The sequence below is a fragment of the Colobus angolensis genome, unplaced genomic scaffold, assembly GCF_000951035.1.
Source record: "Colobus angolensis palliatus isolate OR3802 unplaced genomic scaffold, Cang.pa_1.0 Scaffold101, whole genome shotgun sequence".
In the NCBI taxonomy this organism is placed as follows: domain Eukaryota; kingdom Metazoa; phylum Chordata; class Mammalia; order Primates; family Cercopithecidae; genus Colobus; species Colobus angolensis.
Window position 1 is genome coordinate 1,138,020 of NW_012111031.1, and position 16,624 is coordinate 1,154,643.

General features: G+C 44.1%; 1 protein-coding gene across 1 annotated transcript in view; it reads left to right on the top strand.

The window, feature by feature from the left end:
- Positions 1 to 9,403, top strand: part of LOC105510623 — a 28,172-nt gene extending 18,769 nt beyond the window's left edge. The window contains exons 3-5 of the mRNA XM_011940512.1: positions 5,431 to 5,578; positions 7,630 to 7,870; positions 8,879 to 9,403. Coding sequence (XP_011795902.1) covers positions 5,431 to 5,578; positions 7,630 to 7,870; positions 8,879 to 9,053 — 564 coding nt within the window. The 3' untranslated portion in view covers positions 9,054 to 9,403. The remainder of the gene's footprint in view (positions 1 to 5,430; positions 5,579 to 7,629; positions 7,871 to 8,878) is intronic.
- The last annotated feature ends 7,221 nt before the right edge of the window (positions 9,404 to 16,624 follow it).

The window sequence follows — 16,624 nt, forward strand, 5'->3', positions numbered from 1 at the left end:
AATACGCAGAGGAAGGAGTCTGTCAAATCTAGAATGTGAGAAAGTCTGTAGAACAAAAGACGCAGATTCTTCAATTAAATGACCTGCATAAATCATTAAAGAGACTTAAACAGGTAGCAACTAAATGTGGACCTTGTTTGAATCCTAACTTGAACAAACCAACTTGCACAAGACATTTTTGAGTCAGTCAAGAAAAATAGAACTAGGTGCTTGCTGATATTAAGTGCTTGCTGATATTAAGAAATTATCAGTTTTGTTGAGTATAAGAATATTGTGGATAATGTTGTCAAAAACTCTTATGTGTTAAAGATACATTTTGAAGTATTTATGAGTAAAATTATCTTTAGGATTAGCTTCCAGAAAAAAAAAGTGAGAGGTTGATAGATGAACAAGAATGGCAGAAAGGTGATAGTTGTTGCTGATGATGAGTATATGGGATTCATGGTTCTATTTTCTACAGTTTTTGTATTGAAAAATTGTTTGTAATAAAACATTTTTAAAACTAGGATATGTCTATGTACTTCTCAGGTTCACAAGTTGAATGACGTGCTTATTAAAATTAAGTTATATTGTTCCCAAACTGGTTTATATAATTTGGACTTATTATAATTTATAATCATTTATTTTAATTAAATATTATAAAATATGAATGATAAAATCTAATTTCTTTTATGGAAACTGAGTTGAGTGTTTTAGAAAGATTCACTAATAGAGAGTTGCTTTTTAAAAAGCAACAAAGTGAGGTTTGGACAAAGCAAATGTGACAGACTTGGAAAAAATATATAAAGAGCTAGGATTTTACACTCAAGTTTTTTTCTCAGGTGCCTAGATCACTTTAAATAAACCAAATCCGGAAATATTGTGGATAAGATTTAGGTGAAAACAAATGAATAATTCAAATGAATAAATCCTATTCAAAAGATTGGTGATCAAAAAACATGGATTAAAGTGAAGATTTTAGGAAAATGTTATGCATATTTATAGTAACTTGATAATAAAATGCAGCTTATTGCAGGTGGTAACAGACTTGGGGGAGTGAGGAGGTGGCACAACTTGTGGTTTACATGATAAAGGACCAGGTGATTTATCCCCCAACTAGGGACATGTTGGAAGAGTGAAAAGAGGTACTATGCATAATCCCACTGGGATAACAGGCATAAACTGAGATGATTCCTCAGCACACCAGGATGTTTGATCCCCTGGACAATAAGAGATAGGATCAGAATCCCAAGCCGTTTGTAACACATTAGAGCAGCAGCTGTTTCTAGCCAGAATGAAGTCTGGCAGGGATGAATGCCAAACATTAAATTCAGGAAGCAAACAAAACTGCATGAATATAAACAGAGGAAATATCTGCCCAGGAGGTGGCTTAGGTAAAGTTTGGGAATGGGAAAGTGCGCCCCTATGGGTGAGATGTTCTCATACTTCGGGCCAACAGGAGAGAGCAGCAGGGGATGGATGGAGTTCCATTACCCGGGCCTCTCTGTGTGCTAAGTCATAGGAAGGACACAAAGACATGAGCAGTCTGGGCCTCTTAACCCAGAGTTTTGTTCTCATCCCTCAATGACCTGTATCCTGTCCCCTTGGGTCATGTCCCTTGTGTTCTTGTCATGGAGGAGACACTCCTGTCTGCTCTTGCAAACCCAGGGAGTAGAACTAGGATTTGAGGTTTTCCACTGTAAACCAGACATTGAGGTGGAGATCGTGGGCCCCTTTGCTGTTTCCCCTATGTTTAGGTCCCTGTAGACTGATAATTCAGCCACTGTGTATTAGAATCACTTAATTGTCTAAATTCATTGCTTTAGGAAAAGGGCAAGCATAGATATTCTTTAAAAGCACCTCAGGAGAGTCTAACAACCACTAGGATTAGGTACGACTGTTACAGAGTCACCCTAACACTGACCGGGGATAGCATTATCACTCTCAGGACTGGGATCTCAGACTGAGTCAAGGGGCAGGGAAAGCAGGCAGGGAAGGCAGACAGGGCTAAGTAGGAGAATAAAACAATTTGTTTATTCATTTACATGTGTTTATGCCCCTGCCTTATCCCATAAAGGATTTGGGGCAAGGCAGTGGGGGGACTAATGAAGATAATCGGACAAGTGGAGGAAAGCCCTCTTGTGTGACGAGAGTTAGTCACACAAGCGCATATGGGTCAGCCACAAATAATGTCACCAGTGTGCCACCACTGACTCATTCCCCAGCCACAGCAGGATCCAAAAGCTCTTTCAACAGAAACCAGTTTTATAATGACTGTGGATTGACTGGGCCAGCAGAGCCTGAGAAGTGGGACCTGGAAGAACAGGCTCTTCAGTGTCACCCAAGGAGCTCACTTGTCAGTGTTTCTGAGTGATCCTGGGATGGTAATTGCTGCTGAGCTTAAGCAGAAATGACAAAGTGTGGGAAAGTGACCCAAGTCTTGAATCCTAGAGCTGAAGTTTTTGAAATAGGTGACGTGTTTGAATATTTGAAATCTCACCTCCAGCAAAGGTGAAGCTTAAAGGGCTATTGTCTACTAGCTTGGACGACAGAGAGTTCAGCGGCTGAGGTGGTGATTTCTATGCTAGTGTTTTCTTTTTCTAGTTTACAAATGTTATCCTCAGAGGATAATACTTGAGGAGATTCGGGAGATTCACAACAAGACAACATTCATGTTAAGCTACCCAATGGCAGGATGCTTTTTTAGCCTTTAATAGCTAAGACACCAACATTGACTCTTTTCCCAACTCTTTAACAATTGACAGCAACTGACTCAGGCTGCTTTGAGCTGCTAACCAAACCCTCCCTCCAGAGACACTTAGGACTGAATCGTTTAAATCGAATAACAGGGTAACCCAGATAAAAAAGAATGTGATGAACACAAACAAGATTGAGACCTTTGCATTAAGCTAAACACTGATGACAGTTGCCTTCTGAAGACTTGGAGATGTCCCCTCCATGTGGAGGTGGGTTTTGAGGTGCAAAACCACCATGGACCTTGCATTACTATTAAATAATACTTATCCTTCCTCAGGGGTCAAGCTGCGTTAGCCTGACCCTCAGGGGTCAGCCAAAGAATGACTTTATCCACTCTTTGTTTCTCTCTTCTCCACTTCACCAAAATCTCTAAAATGATATCTGTCATCATAGACTTAGGTTAGGTACTGAAACCCATGGGAACCTAGAGGATGGAAACTTAGCCAAGGAGAGGGGTAGGCTTCCTGGAGAAGGAGCAGTCTCAGCCAAGATTCAGTGGATGAATTGGAAGTCAGCCAATGAGAACATCCAAGGCAAAGGAAGCAGCAAGAGAAAATACAGGGAGAATGAACAAGTGTGGACCCACCTCCAGGCATGAGCCTTCTGTCACTTGCCTGCAAGAAGGATGCCTGGCAGCTGGGCCTACTGCACTCAGAGACTGGGCCTCCTGGTGTTTTAGTCTCATCCCATGCCCGGCCCTTGTTGCGCCTGGTGTCACCCAGTCTAGAGTGTCTCCACTTCCTGAAGGTTGAATTGTCCCTCTTCTCAGCTGCCACCCCACCCATGATGCTCTGGGACCTGGTCCTTCTGCTCCATCACATTGGTCACCTCTCCACCTGCTTTCTGACTGGCAGACGCTTTTGGAAATTTTTCTTCCATGGATGGCCTTTCTCTTGTTCTCTATGTTCTTGAAGTTTCTACTTTTCCTCTCCTCAGTTTCATTTTAAAAGAGGCCATCCGTGGAAGAGAGATTTCCAAAAGCTTCTGCCAGCCAGAAAGCAGGTGGAGAGGTGGCCAGTGTGATGGAGCAGAAGGACCAGGAGACACGGCTGTAAAGATCCTACCCCAGACTGGGTACTTTGTAAATAAAAGAGGTTTAATTGACTCGCAGTTCCGCATGGCTGGGGAGGCCTCAGGAAACTTACAATCATGGTGGAAGGTGAAGGGAGAGTAGGCATCTTCGTCACAAGGCAGCAGGAGAGAGAGGGCGAGCAAAGGGGAGGTGCCACACTTTTAAACCATCAGATCTCAAGAGAACTCACTCACTATCACTAGAACAGCAAAGAGGAAACCGCCCCCATGATCCAGTCACCTCCCACCAGGTCTCTCCCTCGACATGTGGGGATTACAGTTCAGGATGAAATTTGTGTAGGGACACGGAATCAAATCATATCAAGGTATATATTGTGGTCCTTCAACATCTTCCTCTAAGAAAGTTCTTAGAGCTTTCCTTTGATATTGTGCAAGTATAAAAGGAAAAAACTTCTCTATTTAAAAATGTTTCTTAGTAGTACAAAATGCATACACTTAATAAACATCTTGTACAGATAGAGATGCTGTCATTTTCTTTCCTGACACACCTGTCTATAACTAAATCATATTCACTTTTAATACCATCCTATTTTCAAAATGCCCGTATAAAATAAAATTTCATTGGATCAAAAGTGCCCATGTTAACACATCTGTCCCTTTTTTTCTCTCCCCAAGTCCTCTTATTTCCTAAATTCCTCAGAGAGTTTGTTATTAGTACACATATTGATTTGGTCAGTTCTAGAGACCATGAGTTCTCCACTGAAATCTATCTTGAACTTCCATGATGTCGGTCACTCATGACAGGACTATTGTGAAGATCATGAAGGGAACGGTCAGGAAAAAGCCTGGAACCTGGTTAGCTACTGAACAGATTCTTGAAACTCCCTATTTTATTATTCCTTGTACTTTTCAAACAACCATACTAATTTTAATTTATTCCATGATTTGAGTGTAAATTTGGTTCCTTTAGAAACTGAAAACATCTTTATTTAAAAAAAAGTTTATTTTTAATTTTTGTGGGTATATAGTAGGTATATATTTATGGAGTATATATTTATAGGGTACATGAGATGTTTTGAGACAGGCATGCAATGTGAAATAATCATATCATGGAAAACGCGGTATCCATCCCCTCCAGCATTTATCCTTTGTGTTTCAAAAAATCCAATTATACTCTTTTAGCTATTTTAAAATTGTACATTTTAAAATGTACAATTGAGTTATTATAGAAACTGACAACTCTTAGAGCATTTTCAGCATATCTGGAGATCTATCATTTCTTTTCTGCTGTGAGCATCTCACCACCTACCTAAGGAACTGTACAATCTCCTAATTGGGTGTTTATCAGCAAGGAACAAGGCTAAAAAAAAAAGACTAATTATTTTGCCTAACGTCTGACAGCAAATCTGTGACCAAGAAAGAAGTAGATCTTGTTGTCCTTTCACTCTCCCTTCTTGAGATAATTAGAAATCCATTGACCTACAGCAATTGTGGACCTGGAGTATCTACCCTCCTTCCACAGGGCACTTACTCATAGTTATCTTTGAAACCTCACAAATCCCTAACCCCATGCGCATTTCATTTTAGCAACATTTCACCCTTTTCTGAGTCTCTGGCTTACTGCCTCAGGCAACTCTCTCTTCTCCCCTTCACCTCTAGCAGAAAGCCACCCCAAAGAAATACTCGCAGTTCAGTGCCGATGTGGCCGAGGCCATCGCCTTCTTTGACTCCATCATTGCAGAGCTGGATACAGAGAGACGGCCCCGGGCTGCCGAGGCCACCCCACCAAATGAAGACGTGGACTTTGACGGTGAGTTCCAGGAAGGCAGTGGGAAGATGGTGTCTGAAGGCGGGTAGGGCTGTGATGCTGTGAAGACGGGCTGGGGGCTCTGCGGTGGACTTATAGGGTAGGCCACCAGGAATCCCACCTCCCTGATTGCAGGGAAACCCTGCACCTCCAAGCTGGAGCCAGGCCCTCAGCCCATCCTCTGTGGGGATCTCTCACTTCCGTTGTCTCTGCTGCCACCGCTCCAGCCTGTTCCTCAAACACTCTGGTGCCATGTTTGGACAATGTTTTCTCTGCGGTCCACTTACCACGGCTGAGACAGTTGAGACTTTCCTAAGACTCTAAGAAGGACAGCAATAGGGAAATGATGAAGGAAGGAGAATCAATGAGGGGTGTCATTTAAAGGGTACTGTTTCAGTTTTTTTTGAGATGAAGAAGTTCCAGAGGTCACTTGCGCAACAATGTGAATATACTGAACGCTACTGAACGGCACACTTAAAAAATAGTGATGATGGTAAATTTTATGCTCTGTATGCTTCACCACAACTTAAAAAAATAAAGAAAGGGAATGGACAAACTGTATTTGAGAATCCAGCTTCGGACCATACCTAGGTTAGGCAGTAGTGTGGTGCGTAGGGCAGGAGAGGCCCACCGTGGCTGCCCAGAACCAGCCTGGACTGCTAGAGCTGGACCCTCCTCACTAAGGCGTGTCCTGGGGCATCCCTCCTGATGGAGAGCAAAAATTCCAAACACATCAGCTGAGCCCCCTTTATATTCCATCATGCGACTGTCAGACAGTTTGTTTAATCTTTGACTTGCCCCCCATGGCGTAAATTAATGATGGTTTTATTCAGGGGGCTCACTGGCCCCTTATACTAAGGTCAAAGCTTTTGGTACCAATATTAAATAATTCATGAGCACTTTCTCTAATGCTTGAAAGAAGCTTGTGATTTATTGTTGTTGTTCTGGCCTTGATAGATGTGTGTCTGTGGGATTTGGGGTTTCAAATTGGGTTCTTTGCAGTTTCATAGAAGGTTAACCCTGCTCCCCAAGCTTATTCTTATCCTCCTCCTCTCCCACGCAGCCCCTCCAGTCCCTGACAGACAGCAGCCCTGCCCCTGGGAGTGAGGAGGCCTAGGAAATTCAGGATATTGGTGAAGGGATGACAAAATCCACTAAGGATGCAAGGGTCATTTTCAGAGTTATGATTTTTAATAAAAATGAGTGTGACCAAGTCACTTTTATTCAGTTCATGAAATGGCCACTTTTCTCCTCTGATAACAAAAAACATACCAAAGCATAAAGAAGAGAGCAAAAAATATGACCTGGCAAACTACCACCCAGAGATAATCATCACCGTTAACATTTGGGGATATGTCCTTTTGAGTGTGGTTTTAACACACACACACACACACACACATACTCTCTCTCTCACACACACACACACACACACTCATAGACTCATTTTAATTTTTTTGAAATAAAACTAGGATCTCCTTTCATTTAACAATTTACAATACATCTTGGGCTACTTTCCAAGTCAATAAATATAGATCTGTGTCTTCATGGTTTTTTTTTTTTTTCTTTTTTTTGAGATGGAGTCTCGCTCTGTCATCCAGGCTGGAGTGCAGTGATGCGGTCTCGGCTCACTGCTACCTCTGCCTCTCGGGTAGCTGTGATTATAAGCGCCTGCCACCACGTCCCCAGTTAATTTTTGTATTTTTAATAGAGATGGGGTTTCTCCATGTTGGCCAGGCTGGTCTCAACTCCTGGCCTCAGGTGATCCGCCTGCTTCAGACTCCCAAAGTGCTGGGATTACAGGCGTGAGCCCCCGCACCCGGCCTATGTCCTCAATTTTAATGGACATATATTCCATTGCATTCCTCCTGCACCGCAACTGCAGAGTCAAATCTGCTTTGCTTGGCTATCAGGCCTTTCTAAGAATTCATTATTAGGAACATGGTTGCCTATACCCATTTCCTGTGAGTGTTCAGTCCAATCCGCCCTCTCCTTTGCCTTATGTGCCTCCCAGTGGCAAGTCCTTCCTTCCCGGGTCACATGCTTTTCTCTTCTAGTGGCTACCAGCTCCCAGGAGCACAGCTTGCATTCTAATTGGATCCTGCGGGCGCCGCGCAGACACTCCGAGGATATCGCGGCTCACACTGTGCATACTGTGGACGGCCAGTTTCGAAGGAGCACCGAGCGCAGGACCGTGGGCACTCAGAGGAGACTTGAGAGGCACCCCATTTATTTGCCCAAGGCTGTGGAAGGGGCCTTCAACACCTGGAAATTTAAGCCCAAAGCCTGCAAAAAAGAGTAAGTGCTTGGGCTAAATAGCATGATCAAGATGTTCTCATGGCCTCCAGACACTTGGGGTGATCCTTAAGGTGCCTCGAGCCCCATCTTACATGCCAAATATTATTTATATATATATATATGAATATATATATATATGTATGTATGTATATAGTGTTGGGGAGGTCTTAGTTTCAACATTTGTTTTGGTAGTCTGCACTCTAGCCTGGTGCACTGCTGTTGCCTGCTCCCAACTTGCTTCTTCCTGGGTCTGCCGCCTTTTCTTTCTGGCCCACTTAGCCCATGCACTGTGCCATCCACCTTCATGGATTCCCCCCAGTGCCACTGACGCATTGCGTGCTACAGACTTATAAAGAGTTTGAGGTTGAACAGAGTATAGCACCAAAAGGAAACCAACATCAAATGAATCAGATGCCCCTCTCTAAAAGGCACCGGGCAGGCTCCGAGATGTACAACTGCTTGCTGGCCAGGCCCCTCTTGGGCCATCTTACCACCATCTCCTCTGGCCTCTTTCCTTTTAGATCCTCTTCCTTCAGGCCTAGTTACCATTACTAACCATCAAATTCCTGTTATCTACTCACTCAGAGAGGTAAGTTCTTTCTGGGTTTGGGCAACCCAGGCCATGCTGCAGGGCCTTGCCTGTCACAATGGAAGGGCCTGCCAAGCCTCGCCAGCTGTCTTTCTTTGCTTCTACAAAAGCCACTAAACCCTGTTGGATTTAGGGGTTTTCTAGATAGCATTTTCCTCCCACAGTAACAGACCACACACTGGACATATTAAAATCACAACCCAGCCCTCACCACCCATCCTTCCCCTTCAAGGCCAGGCCAAGGTCCAGCTGATGTCTACCCATGGCCCCCATGGTGACACCATTTGGTCCTCCTCAAGACCCAGGACTAGGGCAGCAATCTGAGGGTCTCCATGAGAATGATGGTAATCAAGCATCCCTTCCCTCTGTGTGGCCAGCCAAGCCGAACTTAAACCTCCTGCCTCATTCCTTCCTTCCAGCCTGGGGAGCTCCAGACAGATCCTTTTCAACTTCTCAGGAGAAGATATGGAGTGGGATGCAGAGCTCTTTGCGTTGGAGCCCCAGATGTCTCCTGGGGAGGACTACTATGAGACAGAGAACCCCAAAGGACAGTGGCTGCTTCGAAAAAGACTTTGGGAACGGACAGTGCCCTGACCCCATCTGGATTCCTTGACGTGTCTCAGGCTGGGTCCCTGAGAAGCTGTCCACTTTTAGTGCAGCATGAGGTGTTTGGTAGAGTTGAAAATGCAAATTGTAACACAGTCAACCCCCTTGGCACACTGCCTGCTGGTGCCATGCTAGTGCCAAACAGACCTGTGGCTTCCCAGGGGACGGGTCTCAGGACACTCTCAGAGCCTGAGTTTCTCTGCATGGGCTGATGAGCAGGGACTTACAGCCTGGCTGGTTTTCAAGAGCTGAAGGAATGGAAGGTGTTGAGTGGAGTGTCTGGGCTCACTCCCCTGACCTCACCCGGCCTGTTCCTCATTCTCCACGTGTCTGTCCAGGTGGCTGCTGGCGATGTGCTCAGTACCAGAGATGAACTCACCCATAGATTTCTGGGCCAAAGCTTCAGAGAGGTAGCTCCTTTTTCTATGAGGCTCAGACACCCGCTGGATCTGTACTGAGGTTGTCTTCTTGTGTACAGAATGCAGTTGAGAAAGCAGCTCCCTTTGCTCTCTTTTCAGAGTTTTCCAGAAACTCCTGCTGCATTAGGCTAAGATGAGGCTAATGCCCTGGCAATGGGGTGAGGGAAGGGGTATGTCAGGGGCCTGCCTGGGGGCCACACTGTTTCCTCAGGCCCAAAAACTTAGCCCCTCTTCCCATAGGCAATTGACTAGAGAAGAAGGAAGATAGGGTGATTCTTTTTCTTCTTCTTCTAATTCTTACCCAGAAAAATCTCTTTAAATATCCATGGAACCAGTTTATGACAGGCCATGCCTTTCTCTTTCCCCATTTAAGAGAACAATCAGAATCATTATGTTCTTTTGGTATAGAAAGGATTTCTGTATTTTAGGAAGTATCTGAATCAGAATTACATTTAAAATATATTCTTTGTATTTCTAAATACTTTTTGCATTTTTGCAATAGTTGTGCCCATTCAAGCTTGAGAACCACTGGTTTGGAGAATATACTGAACTTTATCCATTCTCACTTCTTTTTTTGGCATTTTCTTGTAAACCAGTCTGTGCATGTATAAGGGCCTTTGGGCAGAAGGAAGGGAGAGAGACTAAAAAACAAAAACAAAAACAAAAATAAAAAACAATCACTTAAATTAAGCCAAGGATGTTCTAGGCTAAGGTCAGGCTAAGAACTGAACAGAAGCTTCCTTTCTGCCATGACTGTGGGATGATATTCTTATTGTTCCATTTTTTAGGAAGAACCTTTTGTTTATGTGAACCTGATCATATGCATCTAAGAATATGTAACTCTTACAAATAAAAGACAGCTATAATTATATGGCATTCTTAGAAATTTCATCTCAACATGTTTTCAGAATGAAACCATACTGGAAATGTTTTAATACTTCTCTTTATTATTTTTCAAGTGCCAATGTCAATGTTTGGAAGGATTCTTTCATTTTGTTGCTTGTACTAACCCAACTATAGCCAGAAGCTTGTCTGGAAAATAAATGTTTAGGAGATTTGTTTTATAAACTGCATTAAAGCACTGCCATTTATCACCACGGATCTTTTCTTTTCTCTAAATGTGGCCTTGTTTGAAACCTCATCTATAAAAGCTCATTGTTGGGGATAAACTCAGGATAAAGGTGTCTTTACTCTGCCTCTTATCAAACTACAGTTTATCGTAGATTCACCTTGAAATTATGTAGTGAAGATACTGTGTACATTTTGTTTTCAAAGATAAGAAAAAATAAACATGGCTGAGAGGATATTTGGAGTCCTGTTTTTTTTTGTTTTTTGTTTTTTTTAAAGCATTTATTGCTTATGGGACATGAAGCTGTGCCATCTTATTTTGCTTTGTTTTTCATTAGACTATACACAGACAACCTGAAAAAATTCCATGATTGGGAAACAGAAGGTTGTCTCATCTTTGGGGATAATTTTTAGGTGTTTGAAGTTGGTGATAAACCCAAGGATCTGGGCTCTGCCTGGGGAATCTTGAGATGGTGTCTGGTGGGGTTTGAGATAAATCAAATCTGAAACAATAAAAGTCAATTCAGAAAACCCAGTTGAGTCGACGGATTCTTTTCTTCCTTGGATTGGCCAGTTACTCAATAGAATCAAGCTGGTCACTGGGACTATGTTAGCATCTCTGGCTTTCCCAGGATTCTGTTTTGATACATGAAAATCTACCTATCCCCAGACAGAATGTCAAAAAGAGAGGATGTGCATCCCTGGCATCTGGCTTGTTTTTTAGTAGCCCCTGGTTTCTAGCTCCTGCTACAGACTGTCTTCTGCTTCATGGGGCAAGATGCATGGAGCTGCTAGTTCAATTTGAATTGTGTGTACCCAGCCATGTGCCATGCAACTGAGAGCATGGCTGCTAAGACTGACCTTCCTGGTGCCCATTCTCAGACACAGAGCCCAAAGTGTGTCTAACAGGACACTGTGTTCCTCTTACCATTGGTCACCTTTGCATAGAGGATATGTTTCCTGTTGCTGCTATAATAAATGACCACAGATTTTAACGCTTAAAACAATATATATGTATGCTCTTACAGTCTGGAAGTCAGAAGAACCTAAACCAGTTTCACCAGATTAGGTCAAGGTGTTGGCAGGGCTATGTTCCTTCTGGCGGCTTTAGAGGAGAATCCATTTCCTTGCCTTTTTCAGCTTCCAGGGGCTTCCTACATTCCTTGGCTGGTGACCCCAACCTTGCGTCACTCCAACCCATTGATTCCATCATCACGTCTCCACCTGCTCAGTCTGTGTTCCTGCTTCCCATTTATAAGGGATTTTTTCTTTTTTGAGACAGAGTTTTGGTCTTGTTGCCCAGGCTGGAGTGCAATGGGCTCGATCTTGGCTCACCGCAACCTCTGCCTGCCGGGTTCAAGTGGTTCTCTTGCCTCAGCCTCCTGAGCAGCTGGGATTACAGGCACGCGCCACCGCACCCGGCTAATTTTGTATTTTTAGTAGAGACAGGGTTTCTCCATGTTGGTCAGGCTGGTCGCAAACTCCCAACCTCAGGTGATCTGCCCGCCTTGGCCTCCCAAAGTGCTGGGATTACAGGTGTGAGCCCCCATGCCCAGCCCATTTATAAGGATCTTTGTGATTACATCACTCTCACCTGAGCAATCTAGGGTAGTCACTCCATCTCCAAATCCTTACTTTAATCAATTCTGCAAAATATCTTTTGCCATATAAAATGACATTCACAGGGCATTCGGATGGAAACATCTTTGGGAGGCCATTATTTAGCCAACCATACAGCATCACAAGATGTTCTAGTCCTTCTTACAGACCCAGCCCAATTCCCTTTTAAGCTTCATTATAAAAGCCTAATATCTGTGACTAATTCTGACTTTACATTTACATTCTCTCATTTACAAACTCCTTTGGTTCCAGCTCTTCCCTTGTAATCTGGTTAAGGTGAAATTCTGTCTTGTCTGACAGGTTCCAATTTCAGAAAGACTTTCAATTATACAAAATTCCCAAGGGGAAAAAACATGTCATTTCAATCCTATAAGGATGAGGAATGGGCAATGGTTCTAGATAAACATTGCTGCTGGTCAAGAGTGATGTTTTCCTTCAACGAGTCCATCACGTCTTTATTAAGCAACTGCTATGTGCCAAGCAAAAGAACACTTGATCTGCTTTCTGCCCTTCAGCAGTTGGTGACCCAAATGGAGAAAACAGGATGAACATGGAGAATCTGTGCTGAGCTCCTTCTGCTTCACTGAGTGTCACTGTCTACCTACAAAAGGAGCTCTGGGAAAGGAGAGAGCCCACAGAGCTTGAGGTGTTAGGGGAGAACGTCATGGCTGGGGTGAAGCCTTGAAAGATGGATTTGGACTTTAACAGAAGAATGCTGGTGGGGAACAGCATGCAAAAGCACAGCTATGGAAACAGTAATGGAAAGGGTGGGGGACAGTAAAGAAGCGCCCTTGACTGAAGGGCAGGGTTTCTATCGAGCAGCCATGGAAAATCAGACTGAAAAGGTTGGAGGAAGTCAAAGGAGGGGCATAGAGTTGGGCAGACAGGGATAAAGAATTGCACCATTATTGCATCTCAAGCTGGAGAGTGGAGAGGTGAAGTAGAACCCAGTATAGTTAGGGGGAGGAGTAGGATCCCCAAGGCTGTCCCCTGAAACATTGCAGGCTTAAACCAATCCAAGCTGCCCATGTCCCCAGCAAGAGAGACTCTCCAGCCCTTGTCCGACTCCTGACTGTCCCCTGCCTCTCTTGGTTTCTCCATCCTCTTTGACTTCTTTCCTCCCCAGGATGTGGTGTTTGCCCGTAAACTCCCCAGATCTGGCCAGATCAGACTCTTATGGCAGATCTTACCCATGGTCCCATGTCATTTGTCTGCATCCTCAGGGACTGCCTTCCTCCAGTCGTTCCAGCATCCCTGATCAAACACTGGGTACTCAGCACCCCCCAGTTCTTCATCAACACCCTGGTTCTCTGCAGGTCTCCTTGCAAGGAGGAGGGGGAGTGTGGTGAGATGAGTAGAGGTTTGGGCAGGCACACTTTGTAAATCAATTCACATAGTCATTCATAGCCATTTTGGATGATCTCACAGGCCACAGAGAATGCCAAAGCCTACTGGACATTCTCTTGGGAGAATTGCCTATGTTTGTTTATCCTTTCATCTGTCATTTGACAAATACTATTGAGCATGTGCTATGTCCCAGCCTTGTGTCTGGGATATATCATAAACAGAGCCTCTCACAGAGCTTCTAGTCTCACAGAAGAGACAGACGTTAACCAAAGGATTGCACCAACACATATGAATCAGAATTGTAGTATGTGCTCTGCCAGAGGCCCAGGGTGTCTCCAAAAGTTGTAACAGATAAATCTGAGCTAGTCAGGGCAGGGTGCCTTGGGAAGAACATTCTAGATCCCACATGGTTTCATTTTTTAGGCTCCAGCACTCAACAGTTGCCTCCTCAGAGAAGCCTCTCCTATCCACTGGATCTCAAGCATCACTGCTTCATCCCTACAATGCTGAAGTTTTATTTGTTATGTTTACCATGATCTAATGCATGCACACACACACACACACGCATGCACCCATGTCTATGTCCCCATTAGACTGTGAGCCCCATGTGGGCAAGGGCTTAGTCTGCTCTGCTCACTGTATCCCCGGGACTTAGAACTACACCAACTGTGTGTTGACTGAATAATTGACAGATTGAGTAAATGAATGAAATGACCATGAGGTGAGACCGGCAGGAGACCATGAAGCATCAAAATGTCAAGGGTTGGAGGTCACTTCCAAGATGGCCAAACAGGAACAGCTCTGGTCTACAGTTCCCAGTGAGATCGACGCAGAAGAGGGGTGATTTCTGCATTTCCAACTGAGGTACCTGGTTCATCTCATTGGGACTGGTCAAACAGTGGGTGCAGCCCATGGAGGGTGAGCCAAAGCAGGGCGGGGCATTGCCTCACCCAGGAAGCACAAGGGGTTGGGGGATTTCCCTTTCCTAGCCAAGGGAAGCCGTGAGTGACTGTACCTGGAGGAACGGTACACTCCTGCCCAAATACTGTGCTTTTCCCATGGCCTTCACAACCAGCAGACCAGGAGATTCCCTCCTGTGCCTGGCATGGCAGGTCCCAAACCCATTGAGCCTTGCTCGCTGCTAGTGCAGCAGTCTGAGATCAACCTGGGACACTGGAGCTTGGTGGGGGGAGGGGCATCCACCATTGCTGAGGCTTGAGTAGGCAGTTCTATGCTCACAGTATAAACAAAGAGGCAGGGAAGCTTAAACTGAGTGGAGCTCACTGCAACTCAGCAAGGCCTACCACCTCTCTAGATTCCACCTCTGGGGGCAGGGCAAAAGGCAGCAGACAACTTCTGCAGACTTAAACATCCCTGCCTGACAACTCTGAAGAGAGCAGTGGTTCTCCCAGCATGGTGTTTGAGCTCCGATAATGGACAGACTGCCTCCTCAAGAGGGTCCCTGGCCCCTGTGGAGTCTGACTGGGAGACACCTCCCAGTAGGGGCTGACAGACACCTCATACAGGTGAGTGCCCCTCTGGGACGAAGCCTCCAGAGGAAGGATCAGGCAGCAATATTTGCTGTTCTGCAGCCTCCACTGGTGATATCCAGGCAAAAAAGGTCTGGAGTGGACCTCCAGCAAACTCCAACAGATGTGCAGCTAAGGAGCCTGTCTGTTAGAAGGAAAACTAACAAACAGAAAGGAATAGCATCAACATCAACAAAAAAGTCATCTACAACAAAACCCCAACTGTAGGTCACCAACATCAAAGACCAAAGGTAGATAAAACCACAAAGATGGGGAGAAACCAGAGCAGAAAGGCTGAAAATTGTAGACACCAGAATGCCTCTTCTCCTCCAAAGGAACACAACTCCTTGCCAGCAAGGGAACAAAACTGGATGGAGAATGAGTTTGACCAGTTGACACAAGTAGGCTTCAGAAGGTCGGTAATAACAAACTTCTCTGAGCTAAAGGAGCATATTCTAACCCATTGCAAAGAAGCTGAAAACCTTGAAAAAAGGTTAGACTAATGGCTAACTAGAATAACCAGTCTTGAGAAGAGCTTAAGTGACCTGATGGAGCAGAAAACCACAGTACGAGAACTTCGTAAAGCATATACAAGCTTCAGTAGCTCATTTGATCAAGCAGAAGAAAGGATATCAGTGATTGAATATCAAAGTAATGAAATAAAGCTAGAAGACAAGATTAAAGAAAAAAGAGTGAAAAGAAATGAACAAAGCCTCCAAGAAATATGAGACTATGTGAAAAGACCAAATCTATGTCTGATTGGTGTTCCTGAAAGTGACGGGGAGAATGGAACCAAACTGAAAACACTCTTCAGGATATTCTCCAGGAGAACTTCCCCAACCTAGCAAGGCAGGCCAACATTCAAATTCAGGAAATACAGAGAACACCAAAAAGACACTCCTCGAGAAGAGCAACTCCAAGACAAATAGTTGTCAGATTCACTAAGGTTGAAATGAAGGAAAAAATGTTAAGGGCAACCAGAGAGAAAGGTCTGATTACTTACAAAGGGAAGCCCATCAGACTAACAGCAGATCTCTCGGCAGAAACCCTACAAGCCAGAAGAGAGTGGGGGTCAATATTCAAAATTCTTAAAGAAAAGAATTTTCAACCCAGAATTTCATGTCCAGCCAAACTAAGCTTCATAAGTGAAGGAGAAATAAAATCCTTTATAGACAAGCAAATGCTGAGAGATTTTGTCACCATCATGCCTGCCTTACAAGAGCTCCTGAAGGAAGCACTAAACATGGAAAGGAACAACTGGTACCAGCCACTGTAAAAACATGCAAAATTGTAAAGACCATCGATGCTAGGAAGAAACTGCATCAACTAATGGGCAAAATAATCAGCTAACATCATAATGACAGGATCAAATTCACACATGACAACATTAGCCTTAAATATAAACGGGCTAAATGCCCCAATTAAAAGACACAGACTGGCAAATTGGATAAAGAGTCAAGATCCATCAGTGTGTTATATTCAGGAGACCCATCTCATGTGCAGAGACACACATAGGCTCAAAATGAAAGGATGGAGGAAGATCTACCAAGCAAATGGAAAGCAAATGGAAAGCAAA